The sequence below is a fragment of the Fukomys damarensis genome, unplaced genomic scaffold (assembly GCF_012274545.1).
Source record: "Fukomys damarensis isolate Sample0158 unplaced genomic scaffold, DMR_v1.0_HiC HiC_scaffold_4, whole genome shotgun sequence".
Lineage (NCBI taxonomy): Eukaryota > Metazoa > Chordata > Mammalia > Rodentia > Bathyergidae > Fukomys > Fukomys damarensis.
This window is the reverse complement of record NW_022900916.1, coordinates 33,535,861-33,554,823: the sequence shown is the minus strand read 5'-3', so window position 1 is coordinate 33,554,823 and position 18,963 is coordinate 33,535,861. Positions and strand designations below refer to the sequence as shown.

The 18,963-nt window shown below is 36.1% G+C and overlaps 1 protein-coding gene across 3 annotated transcripts in view; it reads left to right on the top strand.

Annotated features, from left to right (window-relative positions):
- Positions 1 to 18,963, top strand: part of Lrguk (leucine rich repeats and guanylate kinase domain containing) — a 125,055-nt gene that overhangs the window by 27,904 nt on the left and 78,188 nt on the right. For all 3 annotated transcript variants that reach the window (XM_010611736.2, XM_033757659.1, XM_010611735.2), the window contains 2 exons: positions 2,022 to 2,146; positions 12,476 to 12,619. In XM_010611736.2, coding sequence (XP_010610038.1) covers positions 2,022 to 2,146; positions 12,476 to 12,619 — 269 coding nt within the window. The remainder of the gene's footprint in view (positions 1 to 2,021; positions 2,147 to 12,475; positions 12,620 to 18,963) is intronic.

The window sequence follows — 18,963 nt, the reverse complement described above, 5'->3', positions numbered from 1 at the left end:
GTTTTGCTTACAGTGAAGGGCCTTACATGCCAGAGTGAAGAGTTTGGAATTCATCCTATGGGAATTTCTCAATTGAAGCATGATATCCAATCAACATTTTGAAAAAAATTAACCTTACTACTTTACCTGTATGTTTATTTCCTTCCCTGTATTATGAAAGTTTTCTACCATCGTTTCTGTGAACAAGGTTTTTATGCCATTTGTGTTGTCTTCTGATTTGTCACCTATTCCAATTACTCTTGTATTATCTAGCAGCTGTTGGATCCATTTTTGTTGTTCTTTTGGTATTTTTAAGGCATTTTTGAGTAGTTGGTTTTTGAAAACATCATTATCTTCTAGTTCTGAAATTCTGTCCTCTTATTGGTTGCTTTTGCTGTTCATACTTTCAGTGTAATTTTTAGTCTCCTAGATTGCTGATTGAAGCCCTTTCGTGGACTCTAGTCTTTGCTAAACTTGTCATTTATTTATTTATAACCATTTTGATTAGTTCACTTAAGCTTTTTATCATGTATTCTGAAAACCCATGGATCATTTTGGTTATTAGTTCCATTATTTGTTTAGTTATATTTTCTGTAATCTCCCTGAGTACCTCTTTCATCTGTTTTCTAATCTCCGCGTTTATCCTTTTGAGTAAATTGGATGTGTGCCTTATGCTGTCCTGCCCCTTGGATTGGCTTCAGGGAAATTGGGAGTTTTGGGAGACATTTTGTTGACTTTCATGTTTCTGTTGTTTTTGTTAGTTTGCTTAGAATTGGTGACTTTGAGAGTGCAGTTTTAGGTGACCACAAGGATAGGACACAAGATAAAAATGTTAAAATTTTAACAATAAGTAGAGAAACCTAATCAACAGATGAAGAAAAAGGAAGAAGAAAAGTCAGTAGAGGTAGACAGAGTGAAAGGGGTGCCCTTTCTGTGAAAGGGCATCAGTCTGTGGACCATCCAGTTGCTACAGAGGATGTGTCACAGGGTGCTGCTCTAGTGATTAATATGATGGTGCTTGCTGAGTGAACCTGTATTCAGAAGACACATATGAGGGGAAGTGCATCAGTCTTTCATAGGATCAACATTTCATGAAGGGAAAACACACTACCGAGGAGGCAGCTCTGAACCCCTGTGGTATTTCTTCCCATGTAGATTAAATGAGTCACATTTAATGAATGAAATGCAACTAAGCACACTCAAAAGCTATGTCTTTTAAAAAAATAAATTTGTTATATTCTGTCTTAGTTCCTTTTCTTATTGCTAGGATAAATACTTAATGCCCCAAGTTAAAGGAGGAAAGTTTTCTTAGATCACAGTTTGTAGAGCTTTCTGTCCATAATTGGCTGGCCCCAAGGCAGGGTGGCATCACAGAGGAGAAACAGTTCATGGTGGGCAGAAGGTAGCAAACACACAAGGGACAAGGCAAGCTTTTTTCTGTCCCCTATATTGTATCTAAAATACCAGGATTAGGGTAGTGCCAAACCCATTAGTGGACCGATTTAGTAGGAAATCACCCACCTTTAATCCTAGCACCTTTAATTCTAGCATTGCACCATAAATCAATCACATATTTTAGATTCAGCCATCTCTGAAAAAGCCCTAGCTATGATTATGTGTGGCTTTGGGGGTACATCTAGATAGAAGCCATAACATATTCTTTTTCTTTCTTTTTTTTGAGACAGAGTTTCACTGTGTAGCCCAGGCTGTTCTAAACTTGCAGCAATCCTCCTGCCTCAGTCTCCTGAATGCTGGGATTACAAGTGTATGCCACCATGTGCAACTAATTTTGTTATATTCTAATATTTGAAAGAATGTATATGATGTGTTATAGTCTAATCTATACATAGTATATATTACACAATATGTTCTAATATTTTGTAATAAAATATGTCTCAGGATTTAGTATTCATCCTATATTGGGCATACAATACTTTGTTTATACTATTATCTGAGTTTTCTAGTGATGATTTAACACTAATTCTTTTCCTCTTCAAAATGCATTGAATCACATTTTCCTTAAACATAGTCTTGGTATATAGACAATGAAATAGAAGAAATCAATGGAGTGGAGATGTGCAGCAGTCTAACTCACCTTAGTTTGGCCAACAACAAGATCACAACAATTAATGGCTTAAACACGTTACCAATCAAAATACTTTGTCTGGTGAGAGTTGAATAAAATATTATTCTTTATAGAAGTAGTAAATAATGTTTAATAAATGTGTGAATTTTGACTACTAAGAATTTTTCAAATGTATAAGGAGCTAATTTCTTCACTAAATGCTATTGTTTTTAGTTTGCTTGGTGTGTGTGTACATGATCAATATTCCATGCTAACATAAATTGATTTTCCTATTTGGTGTCTAAATTACATTTTTAGATTGAATTTTTACACTGGGAAAGAAAGGTATATATATATGTTTTTTTCATTGAGTTTATTGGTACATTTTAGGTATACAGTGCAGTTACATTCATTACCTTTACATTACAGGTCTTGGTTCTCATGTTTTCCCCTTGTCCCTGCCCTCCCTTTACCCCCTCCTCCCCTCCCCATTTACAAACATTTTTTTTCCATTTTTTCATTTTCTCATATTTTTTCCCTTATTAAAGAAAGGTGTATATATATATATATTGGGTGTTTTTTTTGTTTTGTTTTTTTGTTTTTTTGAGACAGGGTCTCACTATGTAGTTGAGACTGATCTGGAACTCACTGTGTAGCCCAGGCTAGTCTCAAATTCACAGAGGAGATCCTCCTGCCTCAGCTTCCCAAGTGCTGGGATTACAGGCGTGTGCCACCACACCCGGCAAGCAGAAAGGTATATTTTTAACAAGTATTTAAAATATTTTTGGTGAACATGTACCAATAAACTCAATGAATTAAAAAAATAACATTGAGCAAATTTAAGCATAAATATTTATTGTTCATACTTTATTGCTTTCAAATGCATTCTTTATTGCTTTTCAAAGTGTTCCCTTGACACTGAACTTGGGCAGTCCTTTTATATTAATACATGCTAGTCTCTCATTCTAGAGGATCAGAAATTGTGCTGAGTATAAATGAATAATTCCAAGCAAAAAATTTATATTGTTTTTCAGAGAGCTTTCTTTTAAAGCCATTTATCTTATTTACTTTTCTCATTACTGAGACTAAATACCTGATACCCTAAGTTAAAGGAGGAAAGATTTATTTAGCTCATAGTGTATAGAGTTTTCAGTTCATGGTTGGCTTTAAGGCAAGGTGGCATGATAGAGGGGCATCTTGGAGGAGAAACAGTCCATGGCAAAGCAGGGCAGGCAGAAGGCAGCAAGCAGCAAGGCACAAGTGACAAGCCACAAATTCTTTTTATCCCTTTATATTATATTCCTTAGGGCAGGTAGCACTCACACCCAGGGTGGGGCATCCTTAATCTTACCTAGAACTATGCCAAACCAATTAGTGGACTAAGTTAGTAATCACATTACCCTTAATCCCAGCATTATAGTCTCTAGATCCAGCCACTCTAAAAAGACCTATGGTTGCATGAGGTTTTGTGGGGGACATCTAGACAAGCCATAACACTGTGATGTGTCACGTGACTGTGACCCAATGAAAATAGAAGTTATTTACAAAAAATTCAGCAGGATCATACTAGTCCCAAAGACATAAATGATATTTTTAAAATATTTAAAAATAGTATAGGGGTCGCTGTTGTGAGGGACTATAGTACTGTTAGTGAAATAGCGAGGATTATTCTTTTCCTCTTCCATCCTACCCTAAATGACTTTACTATTTTTTATTACATCTGTCCCAGGGTGGGTAGGGAGGATTTCAAGCTGTGACTCTTGTAGTTTATTCATTTTTAATGTGAATTCCACAGGACATTGAACTGTTGTTTGAAAATGACACCTTGGGTTATATGCAGATTTTGATATACTATTCCTATCTTACTGTATTTAGCCATACATTTTTAATTAGTTAATTTTATTGGTGCATTTAAGGTATATAATGTTGTGACATTCATCATTGAAAATTTGCACATTTACATAATCCATTTTGGTTCTTATTTTTTCCCTATTCCCCTGCCCTCCCTTCAACTCCCCACCCTTTCCTAACTACAAAGAATTTGTTTCCATTTTTTCATTTTCTCATATTACTTCCATTCTCATCTTTCTTTTCCCGTACCCCTCCCATTTCCCGTTCTGCTTTGCACCTTTTCTTCCTGTTTCAAATTATCTATTATACCTTTTAGTCCTCCTTTACACTTTCAGTTTCTCACACTAGAGAAACTGTTTGGTATTTACACATATTGTCCTATTTTTCACTTAAGAGTTAAGAGTATTGCCGCAGTGTGCATCCATTTAGCTATAAATGTCTCTAATTTCTCATTCTTTATGGCTGAGTAGTATTCCATTTTGTTTTTTAAAAAACCCACATTTTCTCTATCCAGTCAGTCTCCAGTTGATGGGCAGTTGGGCTCCTTCAAAGCTTTAGCTATCATGAATTGTGCTGTTATGAACATGGGTGCACTTATATCACTGTGGTATGATTCTTTTATCTCTTTGGGAAAAATATGCAGCAGGGTCAAATGGGACCTCTAATCCTAGTTCTTTTTTTTTTTTTTTTTTTTTTTTTTTTGGACACACTCAGGTTCTTGTGCTTGAGAAGCAGGCCAAGGAACCACTGTGCTAATTGTAGTTCTTTGAGGTATCTCCATACTGATTTTCATAGTGGTTGCACGAGTCTACACTCCCACCAGCAGTGGAGCAGCGTTCCTTTTTCCCCACAGCCCTGCCAGAATTTGTCATTGGCTGACTTCATGATAGCAGCCATTCTTTCTGGGGTGAGGTGGAATCTCAGTGTTGTTTTCATTTGCATTTCTTGAACGACCAGTGATGTTAAACAGTTTTTCATATGTTTATTTGCTATTTCTACTTCTTTGAGAAATGTCTGTTCATTTCAAATAACCGTGTTTTGATTGGGTCTTTAAATTCAGAAGGTCTGATTTTTTTTAAGTTCTCTATATATTTTAGATAGTAGCCCTTTGTCCAAGGAAGAGCTGGTGAAAAGTTTTTCCCACTTTATGGGTTGTCTCTTCACATTATTGGTTGTTTCTCTTGCTGTACAGAAACTTTTTAATAAGAAGAGATCCCACCTATTGATTGTTTGTACTAGTTCACAGGCAACTGAGATTTTGTTCATAAAAATCTTATCCTAAACCAGTATCTTCAAGAGTTCTACCTAACCTCTTTTCTGGCTGGTTTAGTGTTTCTGTTTTAATATTTAGATCTTTAATCCATTTCAATTTTAGTTTAGTGCATGGTAAGAGATACAGGTCTAGTTTTAATCTTGTGCAGGTTGAAACCCAGTTTTTCCAGTACCATTTGTTAAAGAGGCTGTCTTTCCTCCAGTGAGGGCATTTGGCTCCTTTTTTGAAAATGACATGGCTGAGTGTGTCTGGAGTTGTTTCTATATCTTCTGATTGATTCCACTGGTCCTGAGGTCTGTTTCTTTGCCAGTACCATGTTGTCTTTCTCACAGTAGCTTTGTAGTATAGTTTCACATCGGGGATTGTCATACCCCCACCTTGTCTTTATTGCCTACAAATGTTTTTGGTATTCTAGGTCTCTTCTTATTCCAAATGAATTTTTGGATTGCTTTCTCAAGGTCTGTGAAGTAAGCTACTGGGATTTCAATTGGGATTGCATTGAATCTATGTAGTAGTTTTGAAAGTATTGCCATTTTCACTATATTGATTCTTCCTACCCAGGAACAAGGGATGTCTTTCCATTTTCTGATATCATCTTCAATCTCCTTTTTCATAGTGTTGTAGTTTTTAGAGTAGAGGTCTTTGATTTCTTTTGTTAGATAGATTCCTAGGTTTTTCAATTTTTTGGATGCTATTGTGAAAGGGATTGTTTGGCACACTTCTCTCTCAGTGAGTCTGCTTTTCATATACAGGAAAGCTATTGATTTTGGGGTGTTGACCTTGTTGTATCCAGCTGCTTTGCTGAATTTGGTTATTAAGTCTAAAGACTTTTGGTGAAGTTTTTGGGGTCTTCTAAATAGAGTATCTTGTTATCTGCAAATAATGACAATTTGACTTCTTTATTTCTTATCTTTATTCCTTTTATTTCTTTCTCTTGTCTTATTGCTGTGGCTAATGTTTCCAAACCTATATTGAACAGGAGTGGTGATAGTGGACATCCTTGTCTTGTTCCTGATTTTAGTGTGGAGGATTTCAGTTTTTGACCCACTTAGTATGATATTGGGTGTTGGTTTTTCATAGATGGCTTTTATCAGATTGAGGTAGACACTGTCTCCCTCAATTTTTTGGAGGGTTTTTTATTTAAATGTGATTTGGATTTTGTCAAATGGTTTTTCTGCATCTATTGAGATGATCATGTGCATTTTGTCCTTGGCTGTATTAATATGGTGTATTGCATTTATTGATTGTGTATGTTGAACCATCCCTGCATCTCTGGGATGAATCCCACTTGGTCAGGGTGTATGATCTTTGTAATGATCTACTGCATTCTGTTGGCGAGTATCTTATTAAAAATTTTTGCATCTATGTTCATTAGTGAGATTGGCCTATAGTTCTCTTTTTTGGTTGGGTCTGTCTCTGCTTTGGGCATCAAGATGATGCTTGCTTCCAGGAATGAATTCAGGAGTGTTGCTTCCCTTTCAATTTCATTGAAGAGTTTAAACAGGAGTAATAGTATTTCCTCTCTAAATGTCTTGTAGAATTCAGCAGTGAAGCCATCAGGACCTGGACTTTTCTTAGTTGATAAGATTTTTATTAATTTTCAGTTTCATTGATTGATGTTGGATTGTTTAGAATCTTTAGGTCATTTTTGTCCAACTTTGGTAATTCTTACAAATCTAGGAATCTGTCCATTTCTTCTGTATTTTCCATCTTATGGCATATAGGTTCTTGAAGTAGGTATTAATCCTTTGGATTTCTGCTTGGTCTGTTGTAATTTCACCCTTTTAATTCCTAATTGCTTGGATTTGGGCCTTTTTTGATATGGTTGGCTGAGGGTTTGTCAATTTTGTTTATCCTTTCAAAGAATTGATTCTTGGATTCATTGATTTTTTTTTGTATTGTTCTTTTAGTCTCCATTGCATTAATTTCTGCCCTGACCTTTATAATTTCCTCCCTAGCTTTGGATTTGTCCTGCTCTTCTTTTTCTAGAAGCTTGAGGATCAGCATCAGGTTGTATAATTGAGCTCATTCTGTTTCCCAATATGAGTATTCACTGCTATGAATTTCCCTCATAAGACTGCTTTCATTTTGTCCCATAGATTCCCAAATGTTGTATTGTCATTGTCATTTAATTGTAGGAGCTGTGTGATTTCTTCTTTAATTTCCTCTGTGACCCACTGGTTATTCAGAAGTGTGGTATTCAATTTCCATGTGTTTATGAATTCTTGTGGTTTCTTTTGCTATTGATTTCTAATTTCATCGCACTGTGGTCTGATACAGGGGATAACTTCAATTCCTTTGCTCTTACTTAGACATGTTCTATGAGCAAGTATGTGGTTTGACTTGGAGAACAATACATGTGCAGCTGAAAACGATGTGTATTCTGATTTTGTGGGGTGGAATACATCTGTTCAGTTCACCTAAACATTGTTCAGTTCATTTGTTCAAGAGTTTGGTTAAGTTCTACTATTTCATTGTTTATTTTTTGTCTGGTTGATCTATTTGTGACAGTGGGTATTGAGGTCTCCCACTACTATTGTATTAGTGCTTATATGATTTTTCATGTCCGTTAGTATTTGTTTTATATAATTGGGTGCACTTGTGTTTGGTGCATATATATTTATTTGTGTCTTCCTCTTGGATTGTTCCTTTACAAGGATGTAGCGTCCTTCTTTGTCTCTGTTTTAATCGTGTTGGTTTGAAATTCACTTAATCTGCAAAGAGGATAGCAACTTTGCTTTTTTTTTTTTTTTTTGTTCCTGTCACATGCAGTATTGTTTTCCACCCTTTAACTTTCAGTCTATGAGTTTCTTTTTGAATTAAGTGTGTTTCTTGTATGCAGCATATTGTTGGATCTTGCTTCCTGACCCATTCTGCCAGTCTGTTTCTTTTGATTGGTGAATTGAGGCCATTAACACTGATGGTTATAACTGATATGTATTGACTTATCCTTGTCATGACTTTCTTTTTGTTGGATTCTCCCCCTTTGCGTTTAATTTATTGTGTCTGATGGATTCATTCTTCTGGACTTCCTAGGGTTGTGATCCTCATTCTCTTTTCCTAGGATATTGTTTAAAAATTTTTGGAGTGCTGGTTTAGTATTCATGAAGTTCCTAAGGTGCTCTTTGTCATAAAAGTATATTCTCCATCAATTTTGAAATATAGTTTTGCAGGGTACATCAATCTGGGTTGGAGGTTATTTTCGTTTAGGGCTTAAAATATGTCACTCCATACTCTTCTTGTCCTGTGGGTTTGTATTGAGAAGTCTGCTGTGATTCAGATGGGTTTCCCTTTGTACATGATTTGTTTCTTTTCTCTAACTGTTTGTAGAATTTTGTTCTTCTGATGGGTTTCTGGAATCTTAACTATTGTATGCATAAGTGTAGATTTTTTTTTTTAATCATGGCTAGTCGGAGTCCTACAAGACTCACTTATCCTTTCCCCTATTTTCTGCCATTACTTCAGTGAACTTTTTTTATGTCACCTGCACTCTCTCCTGTTTCTTCACTGACTCCAATTAGTCTTATGTTATTCTTCTTTGAATCATCTAGCAGCTGCTGAATTGATTTCTCATGGTCCCTTACTATTTTTGAGACTTTTCTTTTCCTGGTCACTAATTGCAATTCTGTCTTCTATATCTGAAATTCTATCCTTACATTGGGTCATTCTGCTGCGTAAACTTTCAATGGAGATTTTAATCTCCTGGAAATCTGTTTGCATCTGTTTTATGAATTCCATATGTTTACTATATTGGGATTCCATTATGTTTCTCAGCTCCTCTATTTTTTTTTTAAATCTGTGTCTGCTTTAGATTTATTAATCATGTCTTGTACTATGGGCACAATCTCTACTGTTATCTGAGAAATTATTTCTAACCTCATTTTTTCCAGATCCTCTTATGTTGCCAGTTCAGGGAATCCAGGTGGTTGATTATCAGATTGTTCCATCTTGTTTCCCTTTGGTATTGCTTTAGGTGATCTGAAAGTCTGGTTTTGGGACTTGTTTCTGTGTCTTCTCATTCCAGCAGATGCAGTCTGCTGTGTCTCTATTGAGACAACTTTTTGCTCACCCAGTGGTCTTCAATTCTCACCAGACACCTTTTCTCTGCTGCTCACTAGTACACCAGTCCCTGGGTTCAAACCACCAATGCTATGGGGTGGTTCTCTGACTGAAGCTTATGTGCTTGTGCAGCTCTTTCCTGGGTGGCCCTTAGTTGGGCAGGTTTGCTCTAGCTTCTGGGGTTAGTGCAGATCCCTGGCTGGGATCTCTCGGCACCCTTGCTGGTCTGGACCACACCGCTGCTCCCTGGAATCTGCTCACATTGACTAGCCATACATTATTGAAGGTTGGCTATGTCATAATTTTCTTTCCCTGACATTAGAGCCTGAAGTGCTTTTTAAAGTCCTTTCTATGCCTACAGTGAGTTGGTGAGGGTAAATTTCTAATATCCCAGTACTGAGGATGGAACTGAGGATGGAAAGGTTTAATAACTTACCTATTGTTATGTTTTCTCCCCACTAAAGCTTATTAGAAAAGGCATATTAGAAAACAAATTTGATAAATTGAATTGGAATTTTTAAAATTAGCAAAGGTTACATTTCAAATTTATGATAATCTGAAGGATTATTGGCAGTATCATACTCTTCATTTTGTAGTTTGTTAAAAACTTATTCTTTTTTCTACATACTTGCCAGTATTGATGTTCTCACTAATTTTAAGTAGTGCGTGACAAGTAGAAAAATGTATGGAGGATTGCTATAGGGAATGAGAATTGAACTCATTATTAAGGATGACATAGCACTTTCATCCTAAGAATTTATTTCATTAACAACATAAGTAATCCATGCTGACAGTTCTGTCTCAAGCAGTTTTTAGAAAAGAAGCATAAAACACTTATGTTTTCTACAAATAGATTAAGTAGATTGTTTCTAGTCCTAGAATCTATTGCCTAAGAACTAAAAGATAGTATGCTATCATTTTTTTCCTTAAATTTTTGAGAATGATTTTCTTTCCTAACTTTTAATATAATTTATAACATAAAATGATACACATTGGAATCAACAATTTTAAATGCTTTTATTTTTAATACATGGAATCTGAAAAAACCAGTTGCTTTAGTTACTATTGAAAGGTATTCATTTTATAATTTAAAGAAAGAAAAGCCAATTGCTAATTCTCAACCTTCAACTTTTAAGATAAATTTAAAAGATGAAATGAAAAATGTGGTTTACTAATTCTGAGTCCAGCTTCTTAGCAAGTGATGACAATGCATTCCTAACTTTATACTTCATTTTGTCACAGTAAGAGCCACTTACTTGGCTTTCTCTCCCAAATTAGTATATTAAGAATGTTTCTAATTTCATTTATTTAAGAAAATAGCTTTCTCTAAAAGTGTTTCTCTGTGATCATTATAAAACAGGCAGGAAGAATTGTTCATGCAGAAACTGGATGTTCATGTCTAGGAGTGCTAATCAGTTTTTCAGCCTTGGATAAAAGCTCTAACTACGTAACTTCCAGAAATTCTGTCATTCTGAAATTTTCTCAGTTCTGGTTTCTTTTATGACCACAGGCTATCTAATTAAACTTTTCTATGCCTTACTCTGCTCGTATCATCTATAACTTTGAAAGCCATCAGAGACCCCATGAAGAGGAATTACAATCTGGCTAGCACATCTAAAGTTCTTCAAAGTTTTTTTTGGGAGAAAGTGTATTTTATATAAATTTGATGTATGGGCATTTTTTTGAGTAGGATATTGAAGTCTTATTTCAACACATTAAATTGATATGGGTAACATGATAAGTTTTGTGTAGTTTTTTTTCTCTTTTCTATAGTACTTTTTATAGCTTTATGAACTCTGCACAGAAGGAAATTTGACTTCACTTTGGTGAATGGGGTTATGAATATTTTTCATTTTATAATGGAAATTTTCAAATATATAACAATAAAAAGAATACTATAATAAACCCTCATGTGCTATAACCAAGTTTTATAGATTATTAATATTTTATTAACATGCTTTAAGAAGCCATAGAATTATACTAATGGACACAAAGCTGGTTTATTATTGAAGCAAAATTTTATGAAAAATAGGATGGAAATGAGTTTTTGCTATTAAATATACCAAGAAACATACCAGTGAAAATATTATAGATGGAAGAGAATATTTTTAATTTTTTAGTTCTTAATGCTCATGAAAAGTTTTGAATATTTAAGGATAGGCACAAACATTAAATGAGATCTCAGTATTATTCTTTTTCATAGTTTTCCTGTATCTAAAAGGTAAGGAAATGAAGAAATGAAATGTATTGGAAAATGTGCAAAAGTATGTAAATTTTTATAATCCTTGTTCTTATGGGTATATTGAAAATAGGAAAGAGGACAACATTTGAACATGGGAGGTTTGTTTTATTCTCATTGCCTGACAGATGCTTATGTGTGAATTTTTGAAATGCTTGTTAGGTTATCTAGCATTACATAACTGGCCACTCCACTTGTAATAACTTCAGGAAATAATTTTATTAGCTAACAGTTCTTAATCTGAGCTAGGTTCAGCTGTGTGGTTCTCTATCGAGCTTGCTGCATTCAGCTAGCATGTTAGTTGAGGGTGGGACTCCTCTGGACCCGGAGATGGCTAGGTTTTCTCTGTGGTTAGTCCTGGGGCCTATTTGCATGACTCCTTTTCCAGGTAACCTCTGCACAAGTTTTCTGTGGTAGAATAGCTGTAGTTCTTCATGATATCTCAGGTCTTGCCCCAAGACTTTGAAATTGCATACTTCTGCCATCCCCTTTTGTTTATAAGGGAAGTTATAGGCCAGCCTAGGCTGAAAAGGAGACAACTACACAAGAGCATGCCTAATCACAGGCATGGCTTGTTGGAGGGCCACCAAGGCAACAGACTGTCACAGCCTGCATGATGTATAGAATGTTTCTGAAAACAAAGTATATGTGGGAATTACGATATTCAAGTTTTATTATGATCAGTTGAAATTGAGTGGCATTGAACTTATATTTCTAAAGACAAATATGGAGCTGCTGTTAGGCTTTATACCTGCAATAGCTGTCATCTTTGGTACTGATCTGGGTACTCAACTTGAGAATATTAAAATAGTAAATGAAAATATCATAGTCTGATCTTCCAGCTGAAAAAAAAGGATTTATTTTGAGAGAGGTGAATGATGCAAGGGAGTCAATTACAAGAATGGCTTATTGATTTTTTTAAAGAAAGATTTGGGGCAGTCGCCACAATGAAGACTTACTTGTCCTGTTGAAAGGGTTTAAAACATTATGCGTGTTTTGCCCATTTTAGAGCAATAACCAGATTGAGAAGATAACAGGTTTGGAAGATCTGAAAGCTCTGCAGAACTTGGATCTGTCCCACAATCAAATAAGTAGCCTCCAAGGCTTAGAGGATCACAACTTCCTGGAAGTAATCAATGTAGAGGATAATAAGGTAACGTAACAATCTCTCTTTCATACAGCTCTTGGTCTCAGGATACCTTAGAGGTCATATCGGAGAGCCAGCACAGACACCCCGTTATTGGTTTTTCAAGGGCTGGTATCTGAAATGGCAGCTTAGAAATGTTGTCCTAGCAAACTTCCTAGAGCAGTAGTTGCAAAACTATTTTTTAAAAATAAACAATACCGCAGTATGTCATTTTTGAAAATTATGATTCCTACTTACAATGTTTTAAAGGTTTAAACTTCAACCATGTGTGCGTAATATTTTGAAGTAAATATATCCACACAAAATTTTGTGAAGAAAGATGGCATGAGGATATCTGAATGACCTGATAAAGGAGAATGGAGATGTTAAAATACCCTCGGGCTGGCCTTGCTGTTTACACATTCAGAGAGAAAGGGGTGTATGATTATTAGGGGGCAGGAGCTTGAGCAGGTGTCAGCCAAGAATATAAGCTTTCACTTAAATAGAAGTTAACAATATATTTTTGAAAAATGTTAAGAGAGTAGATTTGAAATGTTCCCAATATGAAATGTTGACTTTGTGAGATGATATATATGCTAATTAGCCAGATTTAGCCATTCTGCAATTTATATATATATATTTTTAATACGTCATTTTGTAGATGATAAATACAGTTCTATCTGTAATTAATTTTAAATGCAAATACTTTAGGAAATATTTAATCATTAAAATAAAGGCACAGGAAATAAATTTTTATATTTTATTGATAATGTCATTTTTGATTGTGCACAATGGGTTAGAAATTGGACTTATTCAAATTTTGATATCTGACAATATATGCTTTACTTCAAAAATTATATAAAGTAAGTTTTACTCTTGATTGTATTCTATTTTTCATAAAGCATTTGTGCTCCTAATCATGATATGTGAAGTTGGTGTCTCTAGTTGACTTCATTTGCAATAAGGCCCACAAACTGATTTTATTTGTATTGAGTATTTCATCGCGTTTTGGGGGGAAGAGCTTTCATAAGGAAGTTGTTTATTTCTTTTTGAAAGTGAAAAGTTGGGCAGACTCTGAAAGGGCGCTATCTGGAGTAAGATGTGAGGATGGGAGACCTCGCCCATCCTGCTGTGATGATGCTTATCAGTTTTGTCCTATGACCCTTTCTTCAAAGATCTTGCATCATCCATTAGGCTGCTAAAAATCAATAAAAGTTAATCATTAAAGTCTTGGAATAAGTAAACTTAATCACAATCAAAATCATTCATCCTCATCTTACTTGGTTTGTATTTTAAACTGTTCTGGTGACTTCCAAGTTAATTAATTCTAGAGGGTGGACCTTTTTTCCCAGTGCCATGTCTTGGGAAGTTAGCACAATCTCTCTTTCATATAGTTTTAATATCCTCTTTGGGCAGATACATTAATGACTTGTTTTAAAATTTTTTTTCTGCTTAGTGAATTACACATATACATAGGGAATGTTGAAAACATAGAATGTACTCATTAAATCACAAATCAATGCAGCTCAGGATTTAGGAAAAGGAATAACAGTAATGACACTACTAACAATTACAGTCATACAGTAATCCAGAGGCATCTGCTGAGTACTTATGCTTCCAGCACTAGCCTTAGCACTTTATGCATATCATTTAATCCTTATTATGTCCCGATTACTATTATTTTACCGATGCAGAAATTGGAACACAGAGAAGCTAAGTAACTTGCCTAAGGCTATTTGTCAAGCAAATAGCAGAGTCAGGATTCCAATTTAGAGTGATTTGCCTCCAGAGTCGGTGTGTTCCACCTCTCCAGGTTAATGCAGTAAATGAAAGGCCAGTATCCTCCCTTCAGAAATGGTGTGGTGTGAGGCTTATTAAAAGTGCTTTCTCATAGAAATACAATATTTGCCATATATGTGAGCCACAGCTGTCTTTAAAGTTCTCTAGTAACCACAATAAAGGGAAAAACCAAATAGCTGAAATTAGCTTCTGTAATATATTTTACTTAATATATCCAAAATATTATAATTTAACATTTAGTTTACATACAAAATTATTGATGAGCTATTTTCTCTTCTGTTGTCTCACACTGAGTTTTTGACATTGGGTTTGTATTTTACACTTAGAGTACATCTCACTTGATCCTAGCCATACTTCAAGTAGTAGCCACACATGGCTAGTAACTACCACACTGGAGGGTGCCAGTCTAGAAACCCCTCGAAAATAGTGCATTGTTCTTTTCCATTTCAAAAGACGTCTTAACCTTAAGGGAAGAAAAGAGTTTATAATTTTCAAATATTAAAGAGAGTGTATTTTTAAAAAGTGGCCTCATGTCCCAAAAGATCTCTTTTGGCAACAGTTGAGTCCATGATGATAACTGATTCCCTGGCTTCCCACTGGGCAGGCTGGGGAGCAACCAAGAGCACTTTGAAACATTCTTTGAGCCATCATCTGAATTGTTCCTCAGTGATTTCTCCAGGATGACTGAATTCTACGTATTAGAGATGGAAAATTTATTTTTTTTCTCACTGAGTTTATTGGTACATTTTAGGTATGCAGTACAGTTACATTCATCATTGGGATCTTGTACCTTTAGTAAATTTATTATATAAGAGAAGCATAGCATTTTTTTTGCTTCTTATATTATTAATTTGATGTTAGGAATATTAGTATATTGGTAGCACTTCCAGTATTGTTTACTTGTTTTAACTGTTGAAGCATGCTATGGTCATATGGCCATTCGCATGTCTGACCTTTGCAAATATTTATTGTCAGCTGGCAATGTGGAGGCCTTTGTTACTCTACTTTGCAGACCTTGTTAGATTTTAAGTCACTTAAAACTAACGTCTGTCAATTAAGACATGTCAAGTGGTTAACTCTATTATAATTTCTGTCTTTTCTTTTGGCATGGGATATTGGTCTGAGAGTGACTTATATAATGCTGGGTCACTTCTTTGAGTATTGTGGTCATCATCTCACAGTATTTGCCCCCCATATTTTTTTCTAAGATTCTGTAGAGATCAACAAGATAATATTGATAAAGTAAGAAAAGGAAAGAAAGAGCTTTAGTCCTAAGTAACCACCACACTCCTTCACCCTCCTAATTTTTTTTTTAGAGTGCCTTGGCCATTCTCTCTGAAGACCATGATTCTACTCTTTATTTTAGCAATGATTCATATGAGTAGGAATTCTTTGTAGAGTTGTTCTTGCTTCTTGTTGTTCAGAGATACATGACATGTAATTTGTCAGGCAAGCAATGCATGGACATTGCTCCATCTTCGTTGGATGCTGGCTCTGCTTTTGTTCATGTATATGAACAGAAGGGTTAGTGGGGCGATTGAACACCCTTAAACTCCTAATCCAGAATGATAGTTCTCTTGATTTACATTTGTTGGGCCTAAAAAGATAGGGGTTGAAGCAGATGGTTCCTTGGCCTCCAGAGGCTGACAGTATAGATACAGATGCAGTCAGTGCTGGGTATAGGAAATGCTGGAATGATCAGATTTCCTGCTAAAATTAGTCTTCACTCTATCTGGCCCAGGTATCTGGTAATGGGATTCGTGGTACCTGTTACCCTGCCATGGGATATAGTTAAGAGGAAGGCACCTTTGGCGGCTTATAGCTTCTTTATATGCAAGAAGATGGCCAAGGCCAGGCAGCCTGAGCTAATGCATAGTTAGATGGACAGCAGAAGCTCTTTCCAGCAACCTCTCTCTCCAGGTAACCTTGGCTTTCTGCTGGGTGCGATTTGGATTCCAGGTCCTAGTGTTGTCTCCTCATTTTTCCAAGTACTTTTTGAACTTCCAGACCAAGGCTACATGGTTTAATTCTTTACCTGTAGCTTCCAACCTAATCCCTATGTCACGGTGAGGAACTTGGCTTACCTCTTGGTGACCTGGCTCCATGGAATCGGACTTAGCCTGCTAAAGCAGGTCAAAGACCTACCTGCCTGACTGGGTTAGCTAAGCAGTACAGCTCAAGAGGGCCTGTCACAGCCAGTCCACTTGACCAGAGGTGGAGACTGCCACTCTTAGGCATATTGCCTAGAGCTAAGTGCTCACTTCAGAAGGGAGTTGGATTGGCAAGTTGCCAGCATTGTCTTCTGATCCTCCAACCTTATTTCCACTTCAGGGGCTTCACGATCTGGCAGCTCTGCTGGAATCTCTTCCCCACATTTATCTAGCATCTCTGCTGGAATCCTTTCCCCAAATTTTCAAAACAGTTCACTATTTCATTTGGGCGCTGTCAAACCCTCAAAGATGGCTTCTGACCACCTCTGGCTTCTCCCATAACCCCTCTCTGTTTTCTTTATCCTGTCAACTGCTTTATTTACCATTAGTACTTATTACTGCCTGAAATTATAGCAAATCATGTACTCAGTATCTTGAAGACTTTCTGTCTTTCTCACTATGATGTTAGCTTTATGAGCTCAGGGACTTTTTCTTGTTCACTTTATGCAGTGTCTGGTTCATCATTGGCACTTAACAATGTTTGCTGACTGCATGTATGACTCTCAGGAGCCCTCCAGGGTACTCAGATTTGGTTCAAGTGCTTGCTTGGTGCTTAAGATGTATGTGGTAGGATTCTGGAATGACTATGTATAAGAAGGAGGCTTAAACATTTACCTGTTGGGTATAGAGAGGATATAGAGACTGAAGATCAACAAAATCGTTTTAGCTGAGACAAGGCCTTCAGCAAGACAGAAGTAGTAAGGAAGGAGAAAGAAGGTTCTAGAGAGATTTCTGAGGTCACCCACTTTACCCTCAACTTTTGAGCAGATGTTCCTCTCCAGCTGTGATGCATTATGCCAGCCATATAGAATGGAAGGCCAGCTGTGGCATGGGGTAACTTCTGGAAGCTAATCCTGGTGAAGTAGAGTGGGTTACATTGTCATCTCCAAAAGATAGGACTAAGCCCTCCCTACTCAGAGTGTATGAATGTGTCCTTGTTTGAAAAAGGGGTCTTTACAGATGAGCCAAGTTAAAGATCTCAAGATGAGATAGTCCTGGAATAGAATGGCCCTAAAAGCAGTGTCCTTGTAAGAGACACAATGGAAGAAAACTGATAAACTCAGGGGAGAGGCCACGTGGCCATGTGGAAGTGGGACAGAGCTGGGCTGCTACAGGCTGAGGGATGCTGGGGCTCCCAGAAACTGAAAGAGGGAAGGAAGAATTCTCTTTTAGATTTTGCAGAGAGAGCATGGAGCTGCTTACACCTTGATTTCAGCCTTTGTTTCTCTGGAACTGTGAGAATAAGTTTCTGTTGTCTTACGCTTCCAAGTTTGTGGAAATTTGTCATGGCAGTCCTAGTAACTGGCATGCAATGCAATCCCCATACACTAGGTGAAACTATGTATCTGGGAAATGGAGAATGAAGGCTGAAGTTATACTGAACTGTGGTCTTCTGTAATTTCTGTTTATATTTCACTTAAGTTTCTCCATATCCTAAGATTTTAAATATTCTCCTATAAATTCAAGGGTTTGCCCCCCTCCATTTGGTCTTTAACTGAGATTTATTTTTGTGGGTAGTCTCAGATAAGCATCTGATTCTCATTTGGGAAACAGATTTCCCAACATTTAAAAAATCTGATTTAATAATTGTTAGTCTATTAACTGATATGTCAGATTGTTTTTAAGTACTGGAAATTGAACCCAGACCTTCACACTGAGTTATATCCCAGTTCTTCTCTATTTTTACTTTTGTGACGGGGTCTCACTAAGTCACTAAGATGCCCAGGCTGGACTCAAACTTGGAATCTTCCTTCATCAACCTCCCAGAGTGCTAGGAATATATCAGGATTATTGCATCATTTATTTCTTGAAATGTGGTATGTTTATAACTTAGTATTAAAAATAAGTATATATTCTTATACGTAAATCTGTATGTTCAGTTTTAATTATTTCATTAGGATAGATTCTTGGAAATACCCTTACTGGGTATGGACATTTAGACTGTTGATATATTTCCTGAAGGTTCATACTAATTAATACCATATTGCAGTACATGAAGCTAGAATACTTTATTATAGGTGCATCTTACTGTACTTTTGTCAACAAATATTTTATTTTAAAAATTACTATTTAATTTTATTGGTACATTTAATGTATACAATATAATGACACTCATTGTTGAAAATTTGTACCTTTACATGATCAACCTTGGTTCTTATTTTTTTCCCCATTCCCCTGCCCTCCCTTCAACCCCTCTACCCCTCACTATTACAAAGACTTTATTTCCATTATTTTTCATTTTCTCATATTAATTCCATTTCCTTCTTTCCTTTCTTCTACCCCTCCCATTTCCTCTTCCTCTTTGTCCCTTTTCTTCCTATTTCACATTATCTATTATACCTTTTAGTCCTCATTTACACT